The sequence below is a fragment of the Perna viridis genome, chromosome 2 (genome assembly GCF_037379345.1).
Source record: "Perna viridis isolate PV_CMFRI_1.1 ecotype Kerala chromosome 2, ASM3737934v1, whole genome shotgun sequence".
Classification (NCBI taxonomy): domain Eukaryota; kingdom Metazoa; phylum Mollusca; class Bivalvia; order Mytilida; family Mytilidae; genus Perna; species Perna viridis.
This window is the reverse complement of record NC_142446.1, coordinates 6274949-6301423: the sequence shown is the minus strand read 5'-3', so window position 1 is coordinate 6301423 and position 26475 is coordinate 6274949. Positions and strand designations below refer to the sequence as shown.

The 26475-nt window shown below is 34.4% G+C and overlaps 1 protein-coding gene across 4 annotated transcripts in view; it reads right to left on the bottom strand.

Annotated features, from left to right (window-relative positions):
* Positions 1–12066: 12066 nt before the first annotated feature.
* Positions 12067–26475, bottom strand: part of LOC148623465 (inactive ribosomal protein S6 kinase delta-1-like) — a 31622-nt gene continuing 17213 nt past the window's right edge. Inside the window, exons 12-15 of one of the 4 annotated variants that reach the window (XM_088565264.1) lie at positions 18317–18444; positions 17603–17685; positions 16451–16546; positions 12067–16074 (exon numbers count right to left, since the gene is read on the bottom strand). In XM_088565264.1, the coding sequence (XP_088421390.1) occupies positions 15952–16074; positions 16451–16546; positions 17603–17685; positions 18317–18444 (430 nt within the window). In that variant the 3' untranslated portion in view covers positions 12067–15951. Of the gene's footprint in view, positions 16075–16450; positions 16547–17233; positions 17686–18316; positions 18445–20664; positions 20732–26475 lie in introns of those variants that run through there. The other 3 variants (XR_015919436.1, XR_015919437.1, XR_015919438.1) reach the window with 3 other exon arrangements.

The window sequence follows — 26475 nt, the reverse complement described above, 5'->3', positions numbered from 1 at the left end:
AGTGGAATTTGTTCCCCATTTAGATGTTAAGTAATTATATATAACACATCTTAATGGATATTTTTCAACATGTGCATAATTCAATTATTGATATCAGTAAATGGAGAAGTTTTCAAGACAATGCAAACACGTTCAAGACAAATCGTATGTATGTCCAAATTTGCGCTTTGAGCAATACCAGTCTTCGTCCATACTTGCCCCTCGGGCAATGCCAGTCTGTGTCTACACTTGTTTTATAATAAAAGACTCCATTTCTGGTCCATATTCAATGATACCAGACGATATTTAGAACATTTTTCTGGCTCGTCCGTACAAAGCAAAACCAGTACTAATATATTAGCACATGAAAAAAAAATACAACCGCAGCAAAATAAAAGGATTTGGGATGTAACGAGAAAGGTAATAGGTATTTCATTTAATGTATAGGAGCTGATTGCAATATTTATCTGCCCTAATTTATGCTTAACAATAACAATGCTAGAGACGCAGACGTCTGTAAAATCATTCAAGGAGCTGATGTGGGGTCGTTCTTGACTTCCCTGTCGGGTCTTACATCGACGACTGCATTCATGGTGCTTGCAGACATGAACGACAATTTCGAAAACATCAGCAAAAAAAACTAAGAAGCGTCAAAACAGTAAGGCAATACAGAGACAACAGAATTCCGGAAGGGGGAGAGCAAAGACACGGACAAAAAATATAGAATCTGTAAACAAAGAAAGCTTACATACACAACAGTAGAATTAAATACATTAAAATGTAATGCTGAAGATAATAAAAACAGGTCAGCACGCAAAATCTTAAGCGCACTTGTGTTATGAACTTCCACCACATTACCGGGAGTGACATCAGATGCTGTGGGATGATAAGCATGTCCTGATTCACCTGTGGCTTATGATTTTCAAAGTCAAATTTCAAGTATATGGTAACCACATTTACTTCGAACTTCGCTCGCTCGAACTCGGATGGCTCGAACATCCTGGATTTAGTATCAAACTTTATCTAATCACTATAAATAACCTTGGATTTCTCGAACACTCCAACTACCTAGTCGGTCCGTTCGGTAATGAATCTAGGGAATAACCCTCATTAACTCGAACTCGCCAGCCATTTTGTCAGCTTGGATAGTAAAAGGTGTGAACCACTGAAACCCTAACATTAAACAAAATGCCATTTTAGTTAATTACGAATAGTATTACAGTCATGAATAATAAGATAGTTACTAACTAAGGGTGTTTTTAACGTCCTTGACTACCCTGTCGGGTCTCGCACGGACTAATAGGATAGTTTTAATCAAGGAGTTAAATATAGACTGATTCGCATCTCGTAAATTATCGCAATGTCTCGCGTGGCGAGATTTCAGTATACTCGCCCCAGATACTTGCCGCCTCTACTGCTATTCAAGTCAAAATTATGTCATATAAAACATTGATATCACAAAAGCAGGGGAAGCTACAGCTATAAACATCCTTATATACACCCTCACACCATTTTTTACCAATTTAAAACAAATTTTATGATGATCGTTAGAGAAAGTGATGAGAAAGAGTTAGAATTTTAAGGGAATACCTTTCTCAAGGGCGTAATTCCGGCTGTCCTTTTTTAAATCAACAGTTGGTCAAATAAAAACGTTGACGTCACGAAAGAATGCTTAAAAATTTCATTTAAACACCCTCAGCCTATTTTGTTCAATCTAAAACAAATTTTATGTAGATCGTTCGGGCTTTAAACAAGGAATTTGAATTTTAAATTAGGATGGAGAACTGTCCTCGAGGGAGCCATTTTTTAAAAAGTCAAAATAGGTCAAATAAAAACGTTGAAATCAAGAAGGAAGATAGAGCTACGGCTATAAAACTCCTTACATACACACTCAGACTATTTTTGTTCAATTTGAAACAAACTTTATGACGACAGTTCGGGTTTGGAAGAAGGGGTTTGAATTTTAAATGAGGAGGAAAACCACCCTCGATGGCGGGACTACACAGTCAGAAGTCAAAACCTAGGCATGTGAAAACGTTGATATCACAAAAGCAGGGAAAGCTACAGCTATAAAACTCCTTACATACACCCTTATACTATTTTAATCAATAACAAATTTTATGACAATTGATGGGATTTGGAAATAGGAGTTTGAATTTTAAATAAGGACGGAAGACCGCCTTCGAAGGTGGGACAAGGTTGAAAATTTGATAAGAGATTAAGGTTTCGAATCGAGGTATTGATCAAAATAAAACATTGAAAAAGTCTGGAAGCAACTTGAGGTTGGATATTTAATTTGGTTTTTTTTTTCAAAGCATATGGGTCAGAATTATTGACCAAATCTCGAACTCTGAAAGTTTTTTTTAAAGCAAATACAGAATTTTTTAATGTTCACAAATTAACATAACCTTCCGAAAGCGAATGAAAAATATCCTAGAACGAAGGAGTTAAATGTAAATCCTTGCTAGAACTAACAAAACTCCGCAGGAAGTAAGCAATTTCTAACGATAAAGTCGAACTCGGACCGGCAACGAAAACAATCCGGAAATTAACGAACTTCAATTTCTCTAACTCACGATAACTCGAATACACATTTCAATAGTCCATTCGAGTTCGAGCTACCGAGGTTTGACTGCATTTTCTTCCGTGATTATTTCATACTTTGACATAGTAAAAACGTTTGGATTTTTTTTCTCAACAGAAACTTTATAATTTAATAGTCGCTCCATGTTCTCAACATCAAAAGGAACAGTGCGAATCTAGGGGATTTTAAAAGAAGATTTTCAAACTAACGTTGGTCGTCGTTTATCAAAATATCAAAACAAATATACACAATTGACGACTCTATTTGCTACACTGCTCTATCGGATCAAATTGATACAGGGAAGATAATTTAAACTTATAGAAGGGTCTGAAAAATTCCCAACGATTTAGAACTGATTTGAGAATGGTATATTTTTTTTATAATTGATCTGATATCTAATCAGAATAGTTTTTATTCTTATGACAAATTAAAAGAGAATACAATGTAAATGTTAACTTTTTATAGTATTATGGAATTATCAGTGCCATGCCAGACAGATGGAAAGCATTAATTGGTAATTGTAATAAATTGCCAAACATTGAAGATAAAGTGATAGATTTTATCAAGAAAAATGCCAAAAAATTATGATATTTTTATGTTATATTTAGAGAAGAAAAAGGACAATAATATCGATTCCCAACAAAAATGGAAAAACGATTTGAATTCTGAACTAGACGATTGGCATAATTATTATTCCATGGCCTTTTTAGCCACAAAAAAAATCCAATTCAAATTACTTGATAGGATTCTTCCATGTAATTCGCTTTTATGTGAATGTAACTTAAAAGAGACTGAGCTCTGTACTTTTTGCTTAGAGACAAAAAAGAAACTTGTTCACATTTTTTTGGGAGGGGGTAATGTGGTTCAAAGCTTTTGGCTTTCTTTTAAAAAAATGGGTTGATGAGTTAGGTATTTTAATACCTTTCAATGCAAAAGACATTATTTTTGGGGTACATGAGGAACATCCTTTTAAAAATATGATTAACCATGTGCTACAGTTTTTGAAGTATTATATACCGGTATTTAAGCGCAGATGTAAAAATTTTAATCCGTGTGTTAATGTTGGAATAGAATACTTAAAACATTGTATTAAGATTGATAAATATTCTACTTGTTACCTATCCCCTACACAAAAAGAGAAAATTATTACAAAATGGATGCCTTTGGATGCGGTAATAGACTAAATCGATGTAGCTTTTAATACATGAACTTTAAATTCGGTAGTACATGTATATAATTCATAATTATGATGATTTTCATTTCATGAACTGAACTTCTTTCTTGTTGTACACGTTTGTGTATTGTGTTTGTCTTACATGTTTTCCCTTTCAAAATTTCAAGCGATGAATTCTTCAATGGACAAATAAAGATTGTCAGCGATGTTTCTTGAATTATTACAGACAATCCACAGAATATTCTTTATGTAAATGCTACACTGGCTGATAGTACCGGACTTACAGCTGAAGTATACAGAAATGTGAACCAAAAGAGAAATGCTGATACCCTTCTTAACCTTCGCCTGAAGACTTCAAGAATACTTCATTCCATTGGAACCCTGACCTTCTTAAAACAGTCAAGGTAATACCTCTGCATGATTTATTTCAACGCCAAAGAGTAAATAAGACATTTCTACAAAAAGACAAAAACAAACAAATAACAAAGTTTCAAACTGAAAGAGTAATCAAGGAAACCAAGATTCTAGTAGAAATAAAAAAAGAACGTACATAGAACAGGCATGGAATACTGACACATACAAAAAAAGAACATAAATTGAACCAAAATAACACGTACAAAGCAACAAAAGTAAAAGAGCAACTTGGACTCAACTAAAAATTGATATAGTGGACCGATGCACCGGACGTGTAAGCGGCCTCTTCCTTTCTAGAAACATCTGCCGAGTTGCTCATAAAAATTCAACACTAGGGTAGACGAAAGAGGAAAAGAAAACTTTGACACGTTGAACAAATCAGTTTCCATGGTGCAGATGGATATACCGTAACGATCCATGAATTCATTATGATAACCATAAAACTTCCGTAGTGATGACTTCAATCGTGTAGCAGCATAATCCTGTTCCTGAAGCTTAATTGTAAGAAGTCTAGCGCTGTACAGAAAGTCTGTAGTTACGACAAGTTCTGGCATAACATATGAGTTGTTATATGAAAACTCCATACGCAGGTGCTGAAGGGATGCTGCCACAGATGGAATGAAAGTTGATAATACCGAACGAAAAGTCATCGCGTTTGTCGTATAGTTATCGAAAGTGCTTAAAAACTACAATCGTTCATAATAGCAATGAAATACCAGATGCGATAATTTCTATAGATATTAGGTGTAGTTACATATGTCTAACTATACTGCCTCATATTAACTAAAGGAAGAAGATAATACTTTTTCTTTTAAAATAGGAATTATGATAAAGTATGTGTAATTTGAAACAAACTTGAGTGAAAAGGCGGGGGATTGATATATAGATGTCGTGTAGATAGATTCAGTGGATTTCTATAATTAAATTCAATAATTGTTCCTGTGTGATGTAAGTTACTGGGTTTTGTGTTTATTTTTGGTAAGGATTTTCTCATATTAGATACTTCAGTGTGACGTCTCTGTTTTATAATGATAGACTTCAACAGTAAACCCCTTTAATTTACTTGTGTACAGTAGATACGGCAAGCCAGGGGAAGGTAAACTGTTTGATTAGCATGTTAATAATTTACACTTCCAGGTTGCTTGAATGAATAAAATCCGTAAATATGGAGACGGAATTAACAAAGTTTTGGAGACCACTTGGATTTCAGTAGAACAGGAGGTTCAACACAAACACTCCATAATTGTTACAGCAATCAAAGAAGATCTAAAGCCATACATGAAATTCTTGTCTAATAGAATTACCGACCTCAGGCGAATGAAGGCGAATAATGTTTATTACCTCAAAGACTCACATTTCAAGACAACTCAAAAAATTATCAGGTGAGACAATTACATAACGAATAATATATATTTTTTAGGCAAGGCAAATAAATGTAACTTTATTCAATTTAAATAAATCTCCATTGGTCTCCGGTATCGTAATAAGTTAATGAACAAGTCCTTTCTTATTCAGTTGGTCATAATATACAAATACATATCATGTCGTATCAAATATAAAAGAAACCTAGTCAGTCATACACTAGAGGAGGGAGGTTATCATTTCCTCATATATTCTCATTTTGCAAATCTTCAAGATGTCATGGCTTAAAATTTATTAGAATATTATGCTATCGTACATGCCATACCTGTGAAATGGAAAAGTTCTATTTTAGAAAATAGATGTAGGCTAGATATAATTGGAAATAAATGTGTTGATAAATTAATAAGCTAACAGAAATAGTTCAAATGTTTTTTTTACAAATTGTACGTGGACCAACAGAATGAAAGTCCTTTCACAGTTCAATAAAAATGGAAGGCAGTTTTAGACGAAGATGATTTGGAATGGCACTTAATTCATAAGAGTACATATGTCATTTCCCCCAAAAAACCCTCTAAATTACAAAATTTTAAAACAAATTGATCCATTGAATTTTGGATACTAACGCTTTCCTTTTTAAATGTAGTCTAATAGAATTCCAGCTATGAAAGGAAAGAAAGTTTTTATAACTGTATGTACAGCAGGGATTTCTGGGTTGCATTAGTATATTTGTCATGTCATTGGGTTATGGAATATCTAATATCTTCAAGAGATGTTGTTCTGACCTTTATAGACAAAGATATTAACAAAGAAGTGAATTATATTTCGATGATGGCTGAATATTTTTTTATGAATATAGATAATGAACCAAAAGCAATTTTCAGTGATTTTTTTAAAAATTTTGAAATAAACCATCAAACTTTGAGTTGAGTATGTCCTGATTTTATTTATATCAGTAATAATTCAGTTATCAATAACAATCTGAATATTAAAATATTGTATACTTTTTTCCTTTATTTAAACACATGTATGATTATATTTCATGGTGTGTGAACTGTATACCTGTCTCTGTCTTATATTTATAAAAATACAAAAAAATACAAAAAAGGTATCATGCCATAAAATACTATTTCTTTATTTTTAGAAATCATGTCCAGAAAATGAAGGCCGACATCATTGAATTGACTAGAGATATCGAAATGACTGTTTACTGCTTATTAGAAAAAAAAACTCAGCCGCAGAGTACTGCGTATCGTGGGACGATATCTGGTCACCTCACGTACTACCAAACTTTGGAGGTAGGAAAAATTTATTTTTCTATGACAAATTTACACCTGGAAAATGGAACTATGCATTTTTGCCCATCATTGAAGACCGTAGGGTAACCCATAGAAGCTTAATTGTTTGTTGCTAGATATTTGGTGGATGACTGTCTCGTTGGTAATCATTACACATCTCCTGTTTTTATAGAAATTATAACATGTACATTTAATAATAATACCATTGTCTCAAAAATAGTAATGAAGGGAACCAATATTCTAGCGGAAATAAAAAGAATGTAATCCAGGCTAGGGACAGATATGGGAAACAGACAAACACAACAACAAACATAACTAAAATAATACATACAAAGTAACAAAAGTAAATGAGCAACTCCGACTCCACTAAAAACAACGGGCATAGACCAGGTGCATCGGTTGGGTAAGCGTCCCAAAAGGAAGTATTTAGGGAAGTATATTTTGCTTGCAAGTAAAAGAACTAATCATGATTAGGAATGTTTTTTTTTTATTTAAAGAAATTCTTAACGAAGCTAATATTTATTTTGCAGCCCATGCTTATATTCGTGGCAATCGTTACACAACCTTTGATGGTCAAGAATTTGACTTTAATGGCAAATGTAGTTACGTTTTGTCACGTGACTTCGGGCATGATAAATTCAGCATTATCCTGAACTATATGGCAAGACAAAAGAAGAAGCTCATTGTATTGTCAGCCACTCAAAATGTTCAAGTTTTACCTAATGGAATGGTAAGCATAAACACTTATCTTTTTCTTTTTCATGAAAAGAAAATCAAGTATATTAAGACACAAGTTTTATACCTAAGGTAGAATCTTCTTCTGAAGAAATCATATTAGTGTCAATGGATAGGAAATCATTCATGCTGTTATACACATTTACGTCCAAAATAATTTCCAGAACTCTCAATGTACATTGACTATGAAATTAAGGATCAGTTTAGTTTCCATTTAAAACTCACATATTATATATGTCACTGTATTTCACACTTAATTTTGAATGAGGTTCTTTATTCTTCATTTATTCATCAACGTCCACATAATTTGTAGTAATATAGTGTTTGTTTGTTTGTTGGGGTTTAACGTCCGAGCAGCAATATTTCAGCTATATTCAGACGATGAACATGAAATTGACGATAAAATGAACATGAAATGATGATGAAATGAAAAAGGGGTGGGACACAAGGACAATGGGGTCGACAAAGTTTGATTGCCACTGGAAATAGGGAGAGGTGGGTAGGGTCGGGCAAATTAGCCTCCTGTGGCGGAGCCCTATGGTTCCTACTCAGGGAGAATACCACAGTAGGGTTCTTTAACGTGCGAGGAACGTGGCATCTTTCCCAACACGGTGCACCACTATGGTTTGCGGTCAGGTTTTCCGTATTATAGCCTGACAACCCCAGCATGTAACACGCCAAGGGTACCCCATTCAACAACCTGGGGCACACATCCCAGTTGCTCTGTGGGCAAAGCGCCCTAGCCCCCGGCTAGGATTCTGAGCACTATTTAGTCGCCTTTTACAAGCTTAGCGCTGCTGCAGGCCTATTCTTTTAACACCCGGACCTGCACGGGGCGAGTAATATAGTGTAATTGACTGGTGTCGTAAAGGAATTTTGGTTCTTGTCAACTTTACATTTTGTGCGTACACTATTTCATATTCGTTACTTGCTCGTTATCCATGTATGCATACTGCCTTCATTACATAATTCATTATATATTTTTCTTTTTAAATTCAAAGAGTATCATGCCACATAATAGTAACTTAAACTATGTATCATGTATTTTCTAGGTACGTGTGGATGGTTCTCAAAAGAAACTTCCCTATGTTTCCGACGAAGTAAGAGTTTCTCAAGTCGGAGATGCAATCTTTGTCGATTGTCAAGGGTTTAGCATCGTTAATGACTTAAAAGAACAATCTTACGAAGTAGACGTCAGCCACTGGTTTCATGGTAGAACTGTCGAACTTTTAGGTGTCCATGACAACGAACGTTACAACGATATGATGACATCAGACCGACACATTACTAGTGATGTCAATAAACTTGCCAACTCGTGGCAAGTGGAGGGAAAATGCCGTTAAATGGACTTTACTTCACGAGACTTTTTTGTGATAATTGATACCACTATAATTTGTATTTTGTTTTATGTTGTTTTAAATTTTACAAAACAATGAATGCAATAAAATTTTAAGCATTTTATCATTTTACATTTTTTTTGTCAACTTTAACAATATATTTCAATGACTTAACAGGTGAAGATCTAATTTTGAAAATTTAAAGACATTTTCTAGAAAATGCTTAATTAAAAATCCAATAAACGATTAATTACTACAGGTCATTCAAAAGACTTTGGATGCACATTAAGAAGAACCAATACTAGCTTTAAGTATTTCGCGTTTTGCTTTATGTTTTCTTTTACTCATAATGGACAAAGAAATATTAGCCTTCTACAATATAAATCATCTGTTATTTCAAAACATATGAAATGACTCATTCCATCATTTGCTCGTATAAATACAAACCTACACAGTTTAGATGACATTAACATTTTATCTTGTTTTATCCTATTACCATATATGGTAATGTAACATGTCAAACAATTATTAGCGAAAATTGACTTTCTTAAATACTGCATTGAATCAAGTTATTAACTTACTTAAATATGCTTTGACTTTTGAACAATTTTTTTGGGATTCAAAAGATTTTTTTGTCAGCCAAGTTTCATTCCACCATAGAATATCAAGTATACAGAATGCATAAGTACCAGCTTTGTTTGTAGCTTGGTATTACGCTGAAAGAACTCAAATTTTGATTGAAAGGTCATTTATTCGAAATCACAAGAAAGAGTAACATAAATTACATATTACATCAAAATGAACAAATGGCACCGCCAGATGCAATGGGGACAAAAAGCCAAATTCATAACATGGATTCCCCACCTCAGGAACCTTTGCAGATCAAACTTAAGCCATTCAATTCCAAACGAAATATGGAGCAAGCCATGTTAACCTATAATTCTTTATCAATAGATAAAATAAATATCGGTTTGTACAACAACCTCTGTTATAGAAACCCATGTTTATATAAGTATCACGTAAACTTTTTCAATATGAAGTCAGTCAGAGCAAGCCATGTTGACCTGTAACCATCATATAAACTATTTCAATATGAAACTTTTTTCCGAAATCACACCAAAAATAAAGTCGGTTGTCTTGGGAATGACCCCTTATAATTCGAAAATCAAAAGAGATGTCTAAAATCTGTTTTTCATAAGAAATCCAATAAAAAAAAATTCGAAACCGGGCAAAAGATAAAGTCTTTTTGGGGGCGGGTATGGCCCCTTCGACCCCTAATGACTAAAAACCGTACAATCTATATATTTTTTATCTCAAAAGCGCAACAACCAAAATGAAAATCTAAGACTTGTTATGTGATCAGTGACTGTTTCTGAACAAGAAATAAAATTGAATTCGGAGAGTTTTTGACGCATGAATCATCTCCTGTCTGACCGCTACTTAAAAAGTCGATTTTTTGGGGGCGTAGCCCAATTTTGTACCCCTTTAACTCCAAAACATTTAAAGATAAGCCTGCCCCGTCAAAACATATTTAAAAGGAACAGAGATCTACACTGTACATCTGAATTATAAAAATCTGATCAACAATAAGCTTTTTCTATCGATTCTAACACCTATCCCCCCTTTAGCCCCTAATTTCCAATAGGGGCTGGGCAAAACCTCCTCCATGTCCCTAAGAACAATGTGTTAAAATTTCAAACAGAAAGTTTTGCTCAAGTTTTCATGTTCGTATAAAAATTGTTTGCGTAGCCATATGACCTCTTTTGGGGATATAACTTCGTAAAGGCTATAATCACTGCCCTCAAAATCAACTAATATTTTGTGGTATGGCATCTTTTGGTACAATTCTAAATTCCATTTACTTTTATCAAAATCAATTTACTGGAAATCATGCAAAAACTTGGCCCAAAATTTCTAGAGTCAAGTCAAAAACATTTTAAGATTTCTATGCATAGCAATACGTCTCCCAACGACACATACTGGACACAAATTTATAGTGGATAGACTAAGCATTTTTGACATACAATCTACTGTCATTTCTAAAACACCAAACACCAATCAGTAACATCTTTGTTGACAACACAAGAACAGAATGTCATAATTATGGTACAGGACTTGAAATCACAGCTAGACTCCGCTGTGGGTTCGAGTCCCACATGTATCCAGGTATGGTAATTGTTGAATTGAACACGCATGTGTAATCATCAAAGTTAAATAAAATTTACCTTAACCTTTTACCTTAACACTCGAATTTCATAACAATCCTGTAATCATTAAAGAGGAGCTGCGGACAACGCACCAGGTCTCGATTTCACAAAGTCGCAAGAGTAAAGTTGGTCGTAAGTAATGACGTCATAAACTAAAATAGCATTGTGACGTCATGATTTTCGATTAATTTCACACTTCCGACTTCTTGTGAAACCGATGCCAGACCAGGTTTTGCTGTAAGCGCCGAACTTCAACAGCTATCATTTCTACATTTTTTGTCTCAACATAAATTTCTGATAGTGTGCACATATTGCATCCACAAAGTTTTACAACAATGCAGCAAGCTGCTTAGAAAATAGTTCGGAGAGATTGACAGACGGACGGACGGACGGACGGACTGACAGAGTGGAATCTTGGCTATAAACCCTACTTTCGCGGAGGGGGGGAGGGATGAACATATATATATGTCTCAGAATGTGACGACTCTATTCGCCACACTGCACCATCGGATCAAATTGATAGAGGGAAGATATGTAAACGTATAGAAAGGTCTGAAAAATTCCCAACCATGTTAGAACTGTCAAATTTGCAATGCAAATTTTCGGTCGTTCCCTCCGCGGGACTTGAACTCCTACCGCTGTGACATCTATGGCAACACCGCCTGCACAAAGTCCTGCGCCCTAGACCACTCGGCCAGCTAGGCTATATAAAAATATAGCTTTCGCTGGTCGGGTCATTCCTCCTCAATATATTATCAATATTCTTGATATTTCCGGTGTGAGGTATTTTTCATAATCAACAAAAAAAATTTCAACATTTTTTTTTCGGGGAGTGGGGTCAGGGATCCGCCACTGAAGCCTACTTAAATAACAATCGTCAATTTTTTCACTCTTATGTTTACTCTGTGTGATTAAACAAATCTATTGTACATGTAATATGTAAACGACTTGCACTGTTGGACATACTAAAAATAGAGACTCTCCATAAAACTTTTAATATCTTATTCCACTTTTATTGCACAATATAAATATAACATTTTTATTTGTAAAAATATTGTGAACACCGATAACAAAAATATATCAAAACATTAAGCATAATAAAATGGAATTGTGGCACTTCAATTATCACATATAACAATTACTACTGTACAAGTGTAGCTGACATTTGATACTCTCAAGGCTTCAAATCAATTTAATAAAATGTTCAATGGGTGAAGCTTGCTATGACCCGTGAGGTAAAACCTAAAACAGTTGAAGCAAATATAAGCATGTTACACTCAAGCTTGCTAAGACCCTTGAGGTAAACCCTAATACAGTAGGAGCAATTAAAGGCATGTTACACTCAAGCTTCTAATGACCCGAGAGGTAAAAACTGGTCTAGTCGGACAATTATAGGCATGTTACACTCAAGTTTGGTTTTGACAAAAGATAAAACCTAAAACAGTCGGAACAATTCAAGGCATGTTATACTCAAGCTTGGTTTTGACAAAAGTTAAAAACCTTAAACAGTCGAAGCAATTAAAGGCATGTTGCAATCAAGCTTGGTTTTGGCAAAAGGTAAAACCTAATCCAGTCGGAACAATTATAGGCATGTTACACTCAAGTTTGGTTTTGACAAAAGATAAAACCTAAAACAGTCGGAGCAATTATAGGCATGTTACACTCAAGTTTGGTTTTGACAAAAGGTAAAACCTAAAACAGTCGGAGCGATTATAGCCAAGTAACACTCAAGCTTGGTTTTGACAAAAGGTAAAACCTAAAACAGTCGGAGCAATTATAGGCATGTTACACTCAAGTTTGCTATGAACCAAGAGGTAAAACCTAAAACAGAGCAATTATAGAAATGCTATACTCAATCTGCAGATGATACGATTTAATATCTGGATTGTGATTAACAGTATATATGTTTACCACAGTAGGAGTGACTGAAAAGTAGTAAAGTGGTCAAAGATTATTATTGCTTGAAATTATAAGTAATTCATTCAAAGTTTAAGCAGATGCTTATTTCTGACACCAGCTTTTGGTGGAAATTACCAAAAATAAATGGGCAAGGAACTGATAAGAAAATTTGGTCACTACAAAATGTATTTACCAAAAACCTCTTGCTCACCTTTCAATGGCGATAACTACTAAGTAATAAGAAACTAGCCTACAACTTCGACTTAATGAAGACTTTTGTAGAGCTCCTAAGCTGAAGAAAAATATCTTTAATATCCCCCATCCTCAATAGTTTTTGATATATAACTTAAAATAGGTGGTTTTACCTTTATGATCTATAAACAAACATGGCAACCACTTTGTTGCCCAATCAGCATAATCGATACAATTCACAGTAGATACCCTAGAATGCCGGTGACTGAATTTGGTAACACCCACTTGGTGGATTCAGAACAGATATTTTTTAAATCATGCACAAATAATGCTTAAACAGGCAATATAAAATACTAATATATGAAGGATCCTACAACATTTACACGGAATTGGGATATCCTACTGTACGAAGGTTCCTCCCACCATGTACACGGAATGGGAATATCCTACTGTATGATGGTTCCTACCACCATGTACAGGGAATGGGATATCCTATTGTATGATGGCTCCTACCATGTACACAGAATGGAGATATCCTACTGTATGATGGTTTCTACCACCATGTACAGAGAATGGGGATATCCTACTGTATGATGGCTCCTACCATGTACACAGAATGGAGATATCCTACTGTATGATGGTTTCTACCACCATGTACAGAGAATGGGGATATCCTACTGTATGATGGCTCCTACCATGTACACAGAATGGAGATATCCTACTGTATGATGGTTTCTACCACCATGTACAGAGAATGGGGATATCCTACTGTATGATGGCTCCTACCATGTACACGGAATTGGGATATCCTACTGTATGAAGGTTCCTCCCACCATGTACACGGAATGGAAATATCCTACTGTATGATGGTTCCTACCACCATGTACAGGGAATGGGATATCCTATTGTATGATGGCTCCTACCATGTACACGGAATGGAGATATCCTACTGTATGATGGTTTCTACCACCATGTACAGAGAATGGGGATATCCTACTGTATGATGGTTCCTACCACCATGTACATGGAATGGGGATATCCTACTGTATGATGGTTCCTACCACCATGTACAGAGAATGGTGATATGCTATTGTATGATGGTTTCTACCACCATGTACACGGAATGGGGACATCCTACTGTTTGATCGTTCCTACCACCATGTACACAGAATTTCTGTCTACTAATCACATCTTTGGAACTACTTTGTTTTGTTAGATTGGTATTGGCAGGCGACTGGTTCCAAAAACACTGGTTTTATATCTTTATAAGCATGTTGGCCAGATCTGTACAGGGCTCAGAATGGGACTTGATTAATTTCGTGATCAAAATGTGAGACAAAATTCAATTTTATGTCACAAAATTCAATTTTGTGAGACAAAATTTAACTCTGTGTCACAAAAGTCAATTTTGTATGCAAATTTGTTTACAGAATCATTTGGATATGCAAATTAATTCAAAATGTGCAGCATCATGTACACTTGTATTACAAACTTAGAGCATTCACTGCAATACAGTGGATATGGCTCAAATGTGCACCATTAAAATAAAGCATATAAGTGAAAGAAATATCATATACTGTAATCGTATTACCCACTGTGTCACTTAATCTTGAATCTAAAGATGGATTATTTGAGCGTTTGTAATCAAAAGTGAAATAAAAAGTTAGACACGTACCATATCGGTTTTTCATCTCGCTCGACCTGTTCCACTCAACCGAATTTCTTGTGTCATACATCAATAAAATAGGAATGGAATAAGGAATCTATTTGTATCTGGCAAAAAATTGTGAGGGATAGTGGAACAAAATAATCTTTCGCTGACTTTGACAGATTAACAAATTTCACTGCACAACACCTTTCTACTATGATTGTCTTGGCTAATCTGACATTTATTTCTTTTTCCAGCAAAATTTGGGACAAATACATTAATACAAATTACCTTGTCAAATTTTAATAAATTTGGTTGCGATTAACAGGTCGGGCAAAGCATTTTATAGTTAAGTCGAAAGATGTCAGGAAATGATCATGTGATTCACAAGGAGAAATCCCAATAAATCATAAGTGGAAAAATCACGTTTTTAAACCTGTTTTATAAAACAAATCTCATAGAAAACGTACAATAGCAATTTTATCAAAATAGATTTTTGTGACACAAAATTAAATTTTGCCTCACAAAATTGAATTTTGTGCCACAGAATTGACTTTTGTGACACAAAATTGAAAATTTGTAGAATTTTATAAATTCTGTTAATCTGAATTCAGTTTTGTTGAACATAATTCACTTTTGTCTGTACAAAATTGAATTTTGAGTACAAAACCACAAGAGTCCCATTCGGTGCCCCATAGACCTGTACAGAAGACAAAAAACCTCAGTAAATTTGGTTGAACTTATACCAAGTATAAGCTTAGTATTAATTTCCTTAGTATCAAAACAAAACACAATTTTATGTATTAAAAGTAAGACTTTTCATGACAAAACACCAATTTAAAAAAAAAGAAAAAAAGTAAATACAAAATGAGCATAAAAAGATGATAATAACACAGGTGAACATCAAAGAATCCTACTCTACTTACTGCTTTATTGGGATTAGAAAATGGTGTGTTTGGGATGTTTAACATACAGGGTATGATACACATACTTACCACATTAATATTTTAAACAATCCCATGAAATAGACTTAACAAAACAATTTGTACATATGTAGTTTAAGAGGTCATAACACAAAATCAACTGGTCAAAAACATAATGGTTGTCAGCAGACGTTCAGTTTTTCTATGAAGAGGAAGGTTTTTCCAGCTGGTTCCAATTGATGCTTGCAAAGAATGGATGAGCCTTTACATCTTCACATCCATTTATACCAGAACCCAGTCGTTCTTTCGGATTGAAGCAAAGCAGCTGAAAAATAATTCAATTACCATTTTTAAGAATGCTTAAGCATCAGTTTTTAAATCTTCACCTAGGAAGTTTTACTTTGAAAAGATGTTCTACACACAAAATATGTCCATTTCAACAATTTGGCATTTCACACCCCATAACACTGAAATAAAAGAAAAGGGATAAGGGTGTCTTGTTTTATTTAAACATTAATACTACAGAGTTTAGAATGGACAGTGGTATTCAGTTATCACCCAGCAATAAATATAAATCATTGTGTTGTAATCATATGACAGAATTACATCTTGAAAATATAGCAGATGAAATGTAACTTCAGTCACTGAATATGGGTTTACTGATATACATGTTTGGTAAAATATGTCAAACAAATTGTTACCTGATGAAGTAAACTTTGTACTTCAGGTGAGACGTTGCTAGGTAGATACAATTGTGTATGTTGAGTTATCCCACCCGGATGGCAACTCTTCAAACTCTGCTCAATGAGAAAAAAAAGGTTTAACTTTTTACTGTGCCAAAAAGCCTATTCAAATTTTAAAATTCTTGTGCTGCATATTTTAGGAAGACCTGAAAAATCAACAAAAAATTTGTAAAATTCTTCAAATTTAGAAATTGAAGAAATTGTTGATTGTATATGCTAAATTTTGATGTTTCTAATTTTGGCAGAGGCTAAGTGGTGCATTACGTACTTAAGCCCAGAGTACATATTTAATGGAATTTATTTTGGCATTTTTGGACAGACCACCAAAATATTCCAAAATTAGCACTACGTCAAAATTAGCAACTATACAGTTCTTTTAATTCCCGATCAAATCTTGGTTCCTTTGATTACTCTTGCATGCCCATGTAAAATTTGGTATCAAGTCATGTTTTATGTCCTTACCTACCAGAACACTTATTGTAGTCAATGTATTATTAATAAAAAAAAACTGTGAGCAAGCTCACAAACAGTATACCCCCTTAAAATGGAGATATCAATATTAAAACACCAAGTATAATAGTTTCAATGTGGAGTCCTCCGACAATAATTATATTCCTTCATGCACATCTATATATGATGACAAACCTCCTATAAAATTTCATAAAAATCACTAGAGTGGTTTAGAAGGAGTTGCACTCATGAGGTATTAACATGTAAAATTCTAAAGTTGCATTTTCTCACTTGGATTCCATTGACGATAAATGTAAATTCTTTATGCATGTAAACATATGATACCCAACCTTCCTGTAATTCTTTTTCCAAATTTCTTGAGTGGTTAAGGAGTAGTTGTGCTTACAAAAAATGTAAATAGACAAACAAATAAGACAGTGAGTATTACTGTTTGGTTTGGTGAAGACATGATAATATTATTTTATACTGCAAATATTAAAACAGTCACATATTTACAAGTGGTATACTGTCACTGACTGACACTTTTTATTGAGAGTCACAATGTTTTAAAGTTATCAGAATGTTGCCAGCATGTAGCAGAATTACCATTTTCTATATAGAAAAGCAAATATTTTAGTGTTTCTTGAAAGTAATATTTACCCTTAATGTGACAAGCTCGTAGAGTAAAGTTCCAATGCTCCACCAATCACATACCTCAGTGTAATTACCAATACTATTCACCTCTGTAATGTACAGTCATTTTGTTGTTAAATAGTAAATGACCTCAACAGGATCAAGAAAATTTTAATTTTTATAGGCCAGCACACAGGGGGTCGAGGTGAGCCAATTCATCCCTTTTTTATGTCCTTTGCTTCTCGAGTTTAAAAAAATAACTGGTCAGCAGAAAAAACAAATGAATCCCCATAAAAAGGTCTTGAATACAACTTGATATATTAAGTCATTAATATCAAGTAGGTCAAAACAATACTATATATAGCATCAAAAACCTATCCAACAGTTAGGAATAGTGTGGAAAACCTTATCCAACAGGAAAAGTGTCAAAAAACCCATCCAACATTTAAGAATAGTGTCAAAAAACTTATCCAACAGTTAGGATGTTATAAAAAAAAATAACCTTCCAATGTCAGAAAAACAGCCAGAGACTACAAATGTAATGTCACATACAACTATAAACATCATACTGGTACACCTGTAAATCAAGGTAGTCACACAATGGTAGCATTGTACTGATACACCTGTAAATCAAGGTTATCATACAATGGTAGCATTTTAGTGGTACACCTGTAAATCCAGGTAGTTACACTACTGTAACACTATGCCAGTGTACCAGTATAGCAGGTAACATCTACATACCTGGAGCAACATACAGCTGGTCTACTGCTTCTACATTAAGTACATTGTCAGTTAGACTTATTTGACAGAAATATGACAACAAGATATGACCATTCTCTCCCAGCAAAATATTATCTGGGTGTAAATCCCTATAAAAAAAAACATAAGTATCATATATTACTATTTGTTTTCATAAACTTCAGCTGTGAAAGAAGCTGAAATAAAACAGATCAATGTCAATGTATGAGTGTTTGTTTGTAATTAAACATAGATACATCAATTCTTAACAAATAAAGACTAATAGGTTCTTACTTGAGTGAAGATTAAAGATCAGGTCATATTTCACCAGAGATTAGTCTTTTTTTACCAGTGGAACATAGCAGAACCAGAGAAAAGACCAAGAATTTCTCTAACGAGTGAAGGATAACCCGATCTTTGTTCTGCAACAAGTATTAGAACCTGTTTCTTCTGTGAAACAAATATTTTCCTAGAGAACACCGCCATTCCTGGAAACAGTAAATTATCTCTTGCTGTGGTTTTGAATATGTCTATGACATTGCCACTTTTAAGATTTTTCATTGGTTAAGAGAATGATTAAAGACAAGTGCCCATGACCTTGTCTTATTCGGGCCATCTCAAACAGGCAAGGCCTACTTCTGGAAGAACAAGTAATCAAAAGAAATATCAATATCCAAAAAATCCAAAAGAAGTATGATCAGTTTTAAATCAAATTCCACTCTAAACTTGGTCAAATCAACATGAGTACTGCATAACACATGGAAAATGTGTGCTCACTTTGCCAACAAAACCATTTTTTGTAGTTCATTCATGCAAAACATGGACATCTTAGAGCAAAATGTGCTAATTCTGCCTTAAACACTTGACTCATCACATCTCAAAGGAGATTTTTAACACATGCATCAACAACTTTAATCTTCCAAATATACAGAAGATGTTCACAAAATGCTGGAATTTTTAATTGACAACATATTTGTCCAGTGTGGTGGATGCATTTTTCAACAAACGGTCGACATTCCAATGGAAACAAATTGTGCTCCTCTACTTGCTGACCTATTCCTTCACTCTTATGAGGCTGACTTTATAGCTGATCTGATCCGAAAGAAAAAATACAGTTTAGCTAGATCCTTTAATTTCAGTTTCCGCTGTATAGATGACGTATTATTTTTAAACAATCCTAATTTCGGGGATTTGATACATCACATCTACCCCAAAGAACTTGTGATAAAGGATAATACAGATACTGTGAAGTCAGCCTCATATCTTGACCAACACTTAGAAACCAATGGTAAAGGAAAACTATTAACCAAACTTTACCACAAACGTGATGACTTTTCATTCAGATTTGTCAACTTTCCTTTCATCTGTGGCAACATCCCTTCAGCATTTGCGTATGAAGTGTTCATATCACAACTCATATGTTATGCAACAGCTTGCCGAAACTATGCAGACTTTTTGTATCGCAGTAGAATTCTAACAAATAGGCTTCTGGAACAGGGTTATGTTGCTACAAGATTGAAGTCATCACTACAGGAGTTTTATGGTCATCATCATGAACTTGTGGATTGTTATGGTGTATCCATCTGCGCCACGAAAACTGATTTGTTCAACATGTCATAGTTTTCCTTTCCTCTTTCGTCTACCCCGGACTTGACTTTTTATGAGCAACTCGGCGGGTGTTTCTAGAAAAGCATAGGACGCTTACCCTACCGGTGCACCTGGTCCATGCTCCCAGTTTTTAGTGGAGTCCGAGTTCCTCATTTGCTTTTGTTGCTTTGTGTGTATGATTTTAGTTACTTTGTGTTCTTTGTTGTGTATGTCTGTTTTCCATGTCTGGTCTTTGTCCCTGGATTGCACTGCATTCGTTTGATTACCACTATAACCTTGGTTTCCTTGATTACTCTTTGATTACCGCTATAACCTTGGTTTCCTTGATTACTCTTTGATTACTGCTATAACCTTGGTTTCCTTGATTACTCTTTCATTCCAGCAATGAAAGCCTATTGTATCAAGACAACTTTAGATAATGACATGGCTTGATTGAACACAGTCAAACCTCCATATTTTGTAAGAAGTCATTGAAAGTTGTATTGAAATATTTTGTGACACCTTTTAGACACATTCAAAAATGTTGAAACTGTTCATAAATCTATTTTTGTTTTGGTTTAGTATCCTTTTTATCACATAAGTATGCCAATAGGTCATTTTATTGGATAAGGTTAAACTATCACTAAATAACAGAGTTTCAAACTGGTATAAATAAAATCATCCCTTTAACTGAATTTAATGAGAACAGTAATGAGGTTATAACTCAGTTTTTTCGACTAATCAGAGTTTATTGAGTAGCTCACTGATTCATTAAGAATTTGTTCTTTACGTTGAGCACACAGAAGTCGCTTCCCTGCTGGGATTGGCTACCTGAAAATTAAATCTATGCGACTTTAAATGTTTCAGAAAACTTTACATTGTCAGGAAAATTACAAAAGCAATAGACGACTTTCACATTCTCCATTAATGTCCAATTTGGTGAAAACTGGTTTACAATTTTAAAGGATATCATATTAAAAGGCTGCAAGAACACTACAGCAATAGTTTTGTGGAAATATGTCTCCAAATGTTAAAGCATGTGAAATGCTTTTATAATATATGTGTCATTTAAAATTTTCTGGCAGTTATCAAATCAAGTTTCTGTTCCCATGGCTCCCATTGCAATGTCACACGATCTTACACCTTTTGACCCAAGTTGATCTCAATATAATTGAAGAACTTTTCCAAAGTGGAAGTGAATATGAATGTCGCCTATGATATATCTTCTTATTCCAACCAATTCAGTGCAAAACAGTATCAGGCAAATCCAGTTTCAAACTGCCCTGTATGTAAATGCCACAAAAACAAGATGGATAAAGAGCTGAGCACAGTATGATACAACTGCAGAAATCTGTTCACTTGTGGCAAATTCAGACACAATATTAGTAGGGACTTACAGTTCATTACGGGCGCAACAACTGACTTTGAAACAATATTGCACAATATTTTGAATTCAGTTCAAGAAAAAAGTTCTGATTTCAGTGGTGCCTTCATAAATCACTTTGTATGCATTTCTCTGAAATAAACCATAATTTAGCTTATGTTCTCAGTAACCACTCCTAACAATTCCTTTACTTTACATGTTTAACAAGTAATTTTCAATGTTTCACTGTGAAATGACACCTTAAACTGCATACCATTGCAAAGCTTGGAAAATAAGGCTTTCAAAATCATTACTCTATTGGTACGATGTCCGTAAAAATTCTTCATAAAATTTACTTGAATAAAAAACACTGAAAATCAACATTTTTACCTTTTCTGCTGACTGACAGCAAGGAGGCAAATTACTCACACATGTAAACAATATTCATACACTTTTGTAGTAAATTATATATATATGATTTTAAAGTACACAGTCTCAGCTTTATTTTAACTACTTTTAATCAGAATACATACAAATAATGCACTTGCAATGCATAGGTCTAGGTTCAGTTTGTTTTTGGTACTACATAGAGGGGTGGCCATTTGACCCAGAAGTGGTTAGTGAGACCTAAATAGATTTAAAGGAAAATTTGAAAATGGATAAACCTTATCATGCTGAACATCCATGACAGAATTTGGTTAAACCTAACAGTTTAAGATATATATATGCGAAAAACTTCTGTTTGACCCTTATATTTCTATTTTTAGTATCAGCGGCTATGTTTCTCAACAGATAAGAAATCCCCATATCAGTTCTATGCAGAATACCCTAAGGAACATCCATACCAAGTTGGGTTCAAATTGGTAAAAAAATTTGTTAAAAATTGCCAAAAAACATTGAAAAAATGTAGTAACTCCAACACGGCTTAAAAAATTAACACGAAAATTTGACCACAGATGGTTCTCATGATTTTGAACACTTTTACCCTATGTCAACCTAATGGCTTTGGAAATATATGGGAAAAATTTCTGTCTGACCCTCTATGTTCTATTTTTAGTAAAGGCGGGGATGTTTTTGACATCAGTTCAAATATGGTGTTGGATATGGTGATTATGAACAACCCCATCAGGATGAAAAATGTCAGCTCAAGGCCACCCATGGATATTCACTGAACAACGAGGAAACTCTCACACCACAGGATAGGCTGCAGTTGGCTCCTAAACAACATTATAATACACAGGTATAGTGAAATAGTTGCCCCTAAATGCATGTTTCTGGCCCCTTTTTGTTCCCTTCAAGTCACAACCCTAAAAAACAATCCCAGGTTTCCTTTTGTGGCAGGGCACCTAGTGGTATCATTTCATAAAGATCGATACACTTATATCAGTGAAATCGAAAATACCCAAGAACCAATGAACATGTCTGGTAAAAATGCCATCGGTCTGTAAAAAATATTGTTTTTTTTTAGTTCCCCTAATAGAAGAAAAGTTCAAAATATGAGATTTTGTACAGTAATATCTAAACCAATTTCACATACATAATGTACACTGTCATCATCAAGTTACTGAAAGGTCAAAGTGTCTACAGATGACAAGAAGGATAATAGCATGATACCATTATAAAACGGCAAATTTTTTGTAGTACTATAACAAAATATCAAAATTTCATAACATAACCAAAAATATAGCTTGGAAATGCAAAATTAACGATGATGATAACATCATAACAAAATACGACAGCAAAAAATCTAAATTACAGTGGCCCAAGGTAAAAGGACCATTTTAACTCAAAGAAACTAATGGGGGATCATTCACACTTGCCCCATCCTTTCTTATCCATTAAGGTTTTACTCTAACTTGTATATATAGTCCTGAATATAATAACTATGTCAAATGAATGATTGTGTTAGTGTTGGTTATTATTATCCAACCATACTTTTTAATGGAAGTGTCTCCATACTATACACAAATAGAAATTATATCAATGAGTTAATTACAACAATATCTTCTGTTGAATAAATTAAAGAACCTCAGTGAGCATGCTCACATACCCCACACTTCCCCATGTTGGATACTAACGTAAATTTTTTCGTAAGAGAAATACATGTAGAAGGACTCCAATAAAAAAAGGAATAGGAGTGTTTTTTAGGCTTTAGACCTTTATCTTCCAACTAACTTCTGTTACTCCGAATGGTAGTTTAAAGTTCAAGACTGTGATTTCTTTGAGTTTTAGTTAATCCAAAGTAAATATCATTGTAGCGGAACAAAACGTACACCTGACCTATATCTCATCATGGTGAATTTATATACCAAAAAATGTCATAATCTGCAAGCGTTCAGAAAAAAAAAAGTCAGAAAAATTGTTAATTCTGTGAATTTAGGTAAGTTCAAGGCCCGTAATTTTGGTAAAAATCATTGGACCAGAACCAACTACAGCCTGTCCTGTAACTGACCATGGTGAATTTAAATACTAAAAATCATGTCAAAATCTGCAAGCATTTAGAAAAAAAAGTCCGGAAAACTGTTATTTCTGTGAATTTTGTTAACTCCAAGGCCCATAATTTCGGTAAAAATCATCGGAGCAAAACGAAACAAATACTTGATCTATAACTTATCAAGATGAACTTGTATATGAAAAAATCATATCAATATCTGCAAGCGTTTAGACAAAAAAGTCTGGAAAACTGTTATTTCTGAGAATTTTGTTAAGTTCAAGGACAGTAATTTTGGTAAAAATCATCAGAGTGGAACGAAAGTTTAATTTGACCTGTAACTCATCATAGCGAACTTATATACCAAAAAACATGTCAATATCTGCAAGTTTTAGAAAAAAAGTCCGGAAAACTGAAGACGGACTGACAGACACTGACAAACGGACGGTTCAAAAACATTATACCCTTCGCAACTTCGTTGTGTGGGGTATAATAAACTGAAACCAAATTATTTATTTTGAAGTATTTTCATGGCTGCATCAAAATTCGAAATTATGCTTAAGTTCCTTTAAATAACCATTTTTTAGACACATTTAAATTAAGACTATTAAAATGCTTTGCAAGGCATTGCTGGACATGACCACAGAGGTCAAACGCTGAACAGTATGTACACACTATTCAAGCTTTATACAGCTCTGGTCCCTGTCTGGTCCCTTATTCATGAATAGTTCAAACAATAATCCCTAAAATCAATCCCAGTCTCCTTTTGAGGGTATGGCACCATGTGGTACAATTTCAAAAAAGATCCATTCACTAGTAGTCAAGTCATTGTCTAGGCATCATGAAAATGCTTGCTTCTGGTCCCTTTTTGGATAATCATTGCTTAACAACTCAAATCACAACCCCAAAAATCAATTACAATCTCAATTTTGTGGTATGGTACCTTGTGGCATTGCCTAAGACCTTTACAGACTTCCTTAGGCCATTATTATAGCTTTAAGACATATAACTGGTCCATTATAGAAAAACACATTTATGAATACTAATTTTATAAATACATATGAACATATATTTTATAAATTTCTTCAAGCTGAAGAAGGAAGGTCAGATTCATTTTTCAGTATCTCTTATACAGAGTAGTTTTTGAGATATATATGTATGCAGAAATTGGTGAATTGACCCATGTTGTCTAAAAATATCAATGGCAGCCATATTAAAGACTTGATCTAAATAGTTGACAATTTTTTGAAGAAAATACCCAAAAGATGTTGGTGATAAAATTTGGTAATAATCAATTGAGCAGTTTCAGGGAAGAAAATTTAAAACTAGAAGCCCTGTTTATCACAGGAGCCCCCGCCTCGTTTGTTAGTAGTGATTTTTTTTTTTAAAGTAAATCAAATGTGTCTGTAAGACACTGATGATGCCCCCCGCTCGCTAGCTTTGCCAATTTAAGAACATGTTTATTTTTTTATGAAGACATGGTTCGCAGATTCAGAAATCCTTCCAAGACTTGTGATACTCATGGTCTTTTGGTTCAGCTCAATCCTTCCAAGACTTGCAATGACAAACTGTTCCAGTACTATAACTCGAAAAATTTGGGGATCAATTTGGGGATCAGAAATTCCTAAATGTATGCATATCTACATATTGTATCCTGGCCACATAGTGTCATGAAATTCTGTTTGGTAGTGTCAGACTAGTTGTGATGAAAAAAAAAGAGGACCGATGGACAGACTGTTTATATCCCCAATAACAAATCCATAACGGTGTTCCTTGGGATATATTTCTGACAAAAATTACAAAGTATCACCCATTTCCATATTATCCCAAAGTCCAACTATCACCCAGTTCCGTAATATTTCATGAAAATCGAGATCCTATGACCTTGTACACCATCATTATGTGTAGGAACACCCTGAAAAAAATATTTTAGATAAGGAAACAGCCATACAAGCCATATAGCTCTATTTCTGATGAAAATGACTAAGCCTAGATTTCACAATTTCCATATTTCACGAAAATAAAAATCCTTTGGCCCTGAACACCTCAATCATGTGTAGAAATATCCTGTAAAATATTTTAGATGTTGTTCAAAAACTGTATGAGGAGATAGCCGTACAAGCCATGATCCATATATTTCTGAGTAAAATGACAAAGTGTAACTATCACCAATTTTCGTAATATTTCACAAAAATCTAAATTCTTTGGCCCTGCACACCTTCATCATGTGTAGAAATATCCTGTAAAATATTTTATATGCAGTTCAAAGACTGTACGAGGAGATAGCCAGACAAGCCATGATCCATATATATCCTGAGTAAAATGACTTAAGTGTAACTATCATCAATTTCCGTAACATTTCACAAAAATCAAAATTCTTTGGCCCTGCACACCTTCATTATGTGTAGAAATATCCTGTAAAGTATTTTAGATGTAGTTCAAAAACTGTATGAGGAGATAGCTGGACAAGCCATGATCGTGTGTAATCCGGACGGCATGACAGACAGACGGACGGATTGACAGAGGGACAGTTGAATGGATGGACAGGGGTAAATTAATATGCCCCCCCCAGCATGTAGCCTAGGCACAGCTACAGAACCTGCCTACAAATGATGCCAACAGCATGTAGCCTAGGCACAGCTACAGAACCTGCCTACAAATGATGCCCTCAGCATGTAGCCTAGGCACAGCTACGGTACCTGCCTACAAATGATGCCCTCAGCATGTAGCCAAGACACAGCTACTGAACCTGCCTACAAATGATGCCCTCAGCACGTAGCC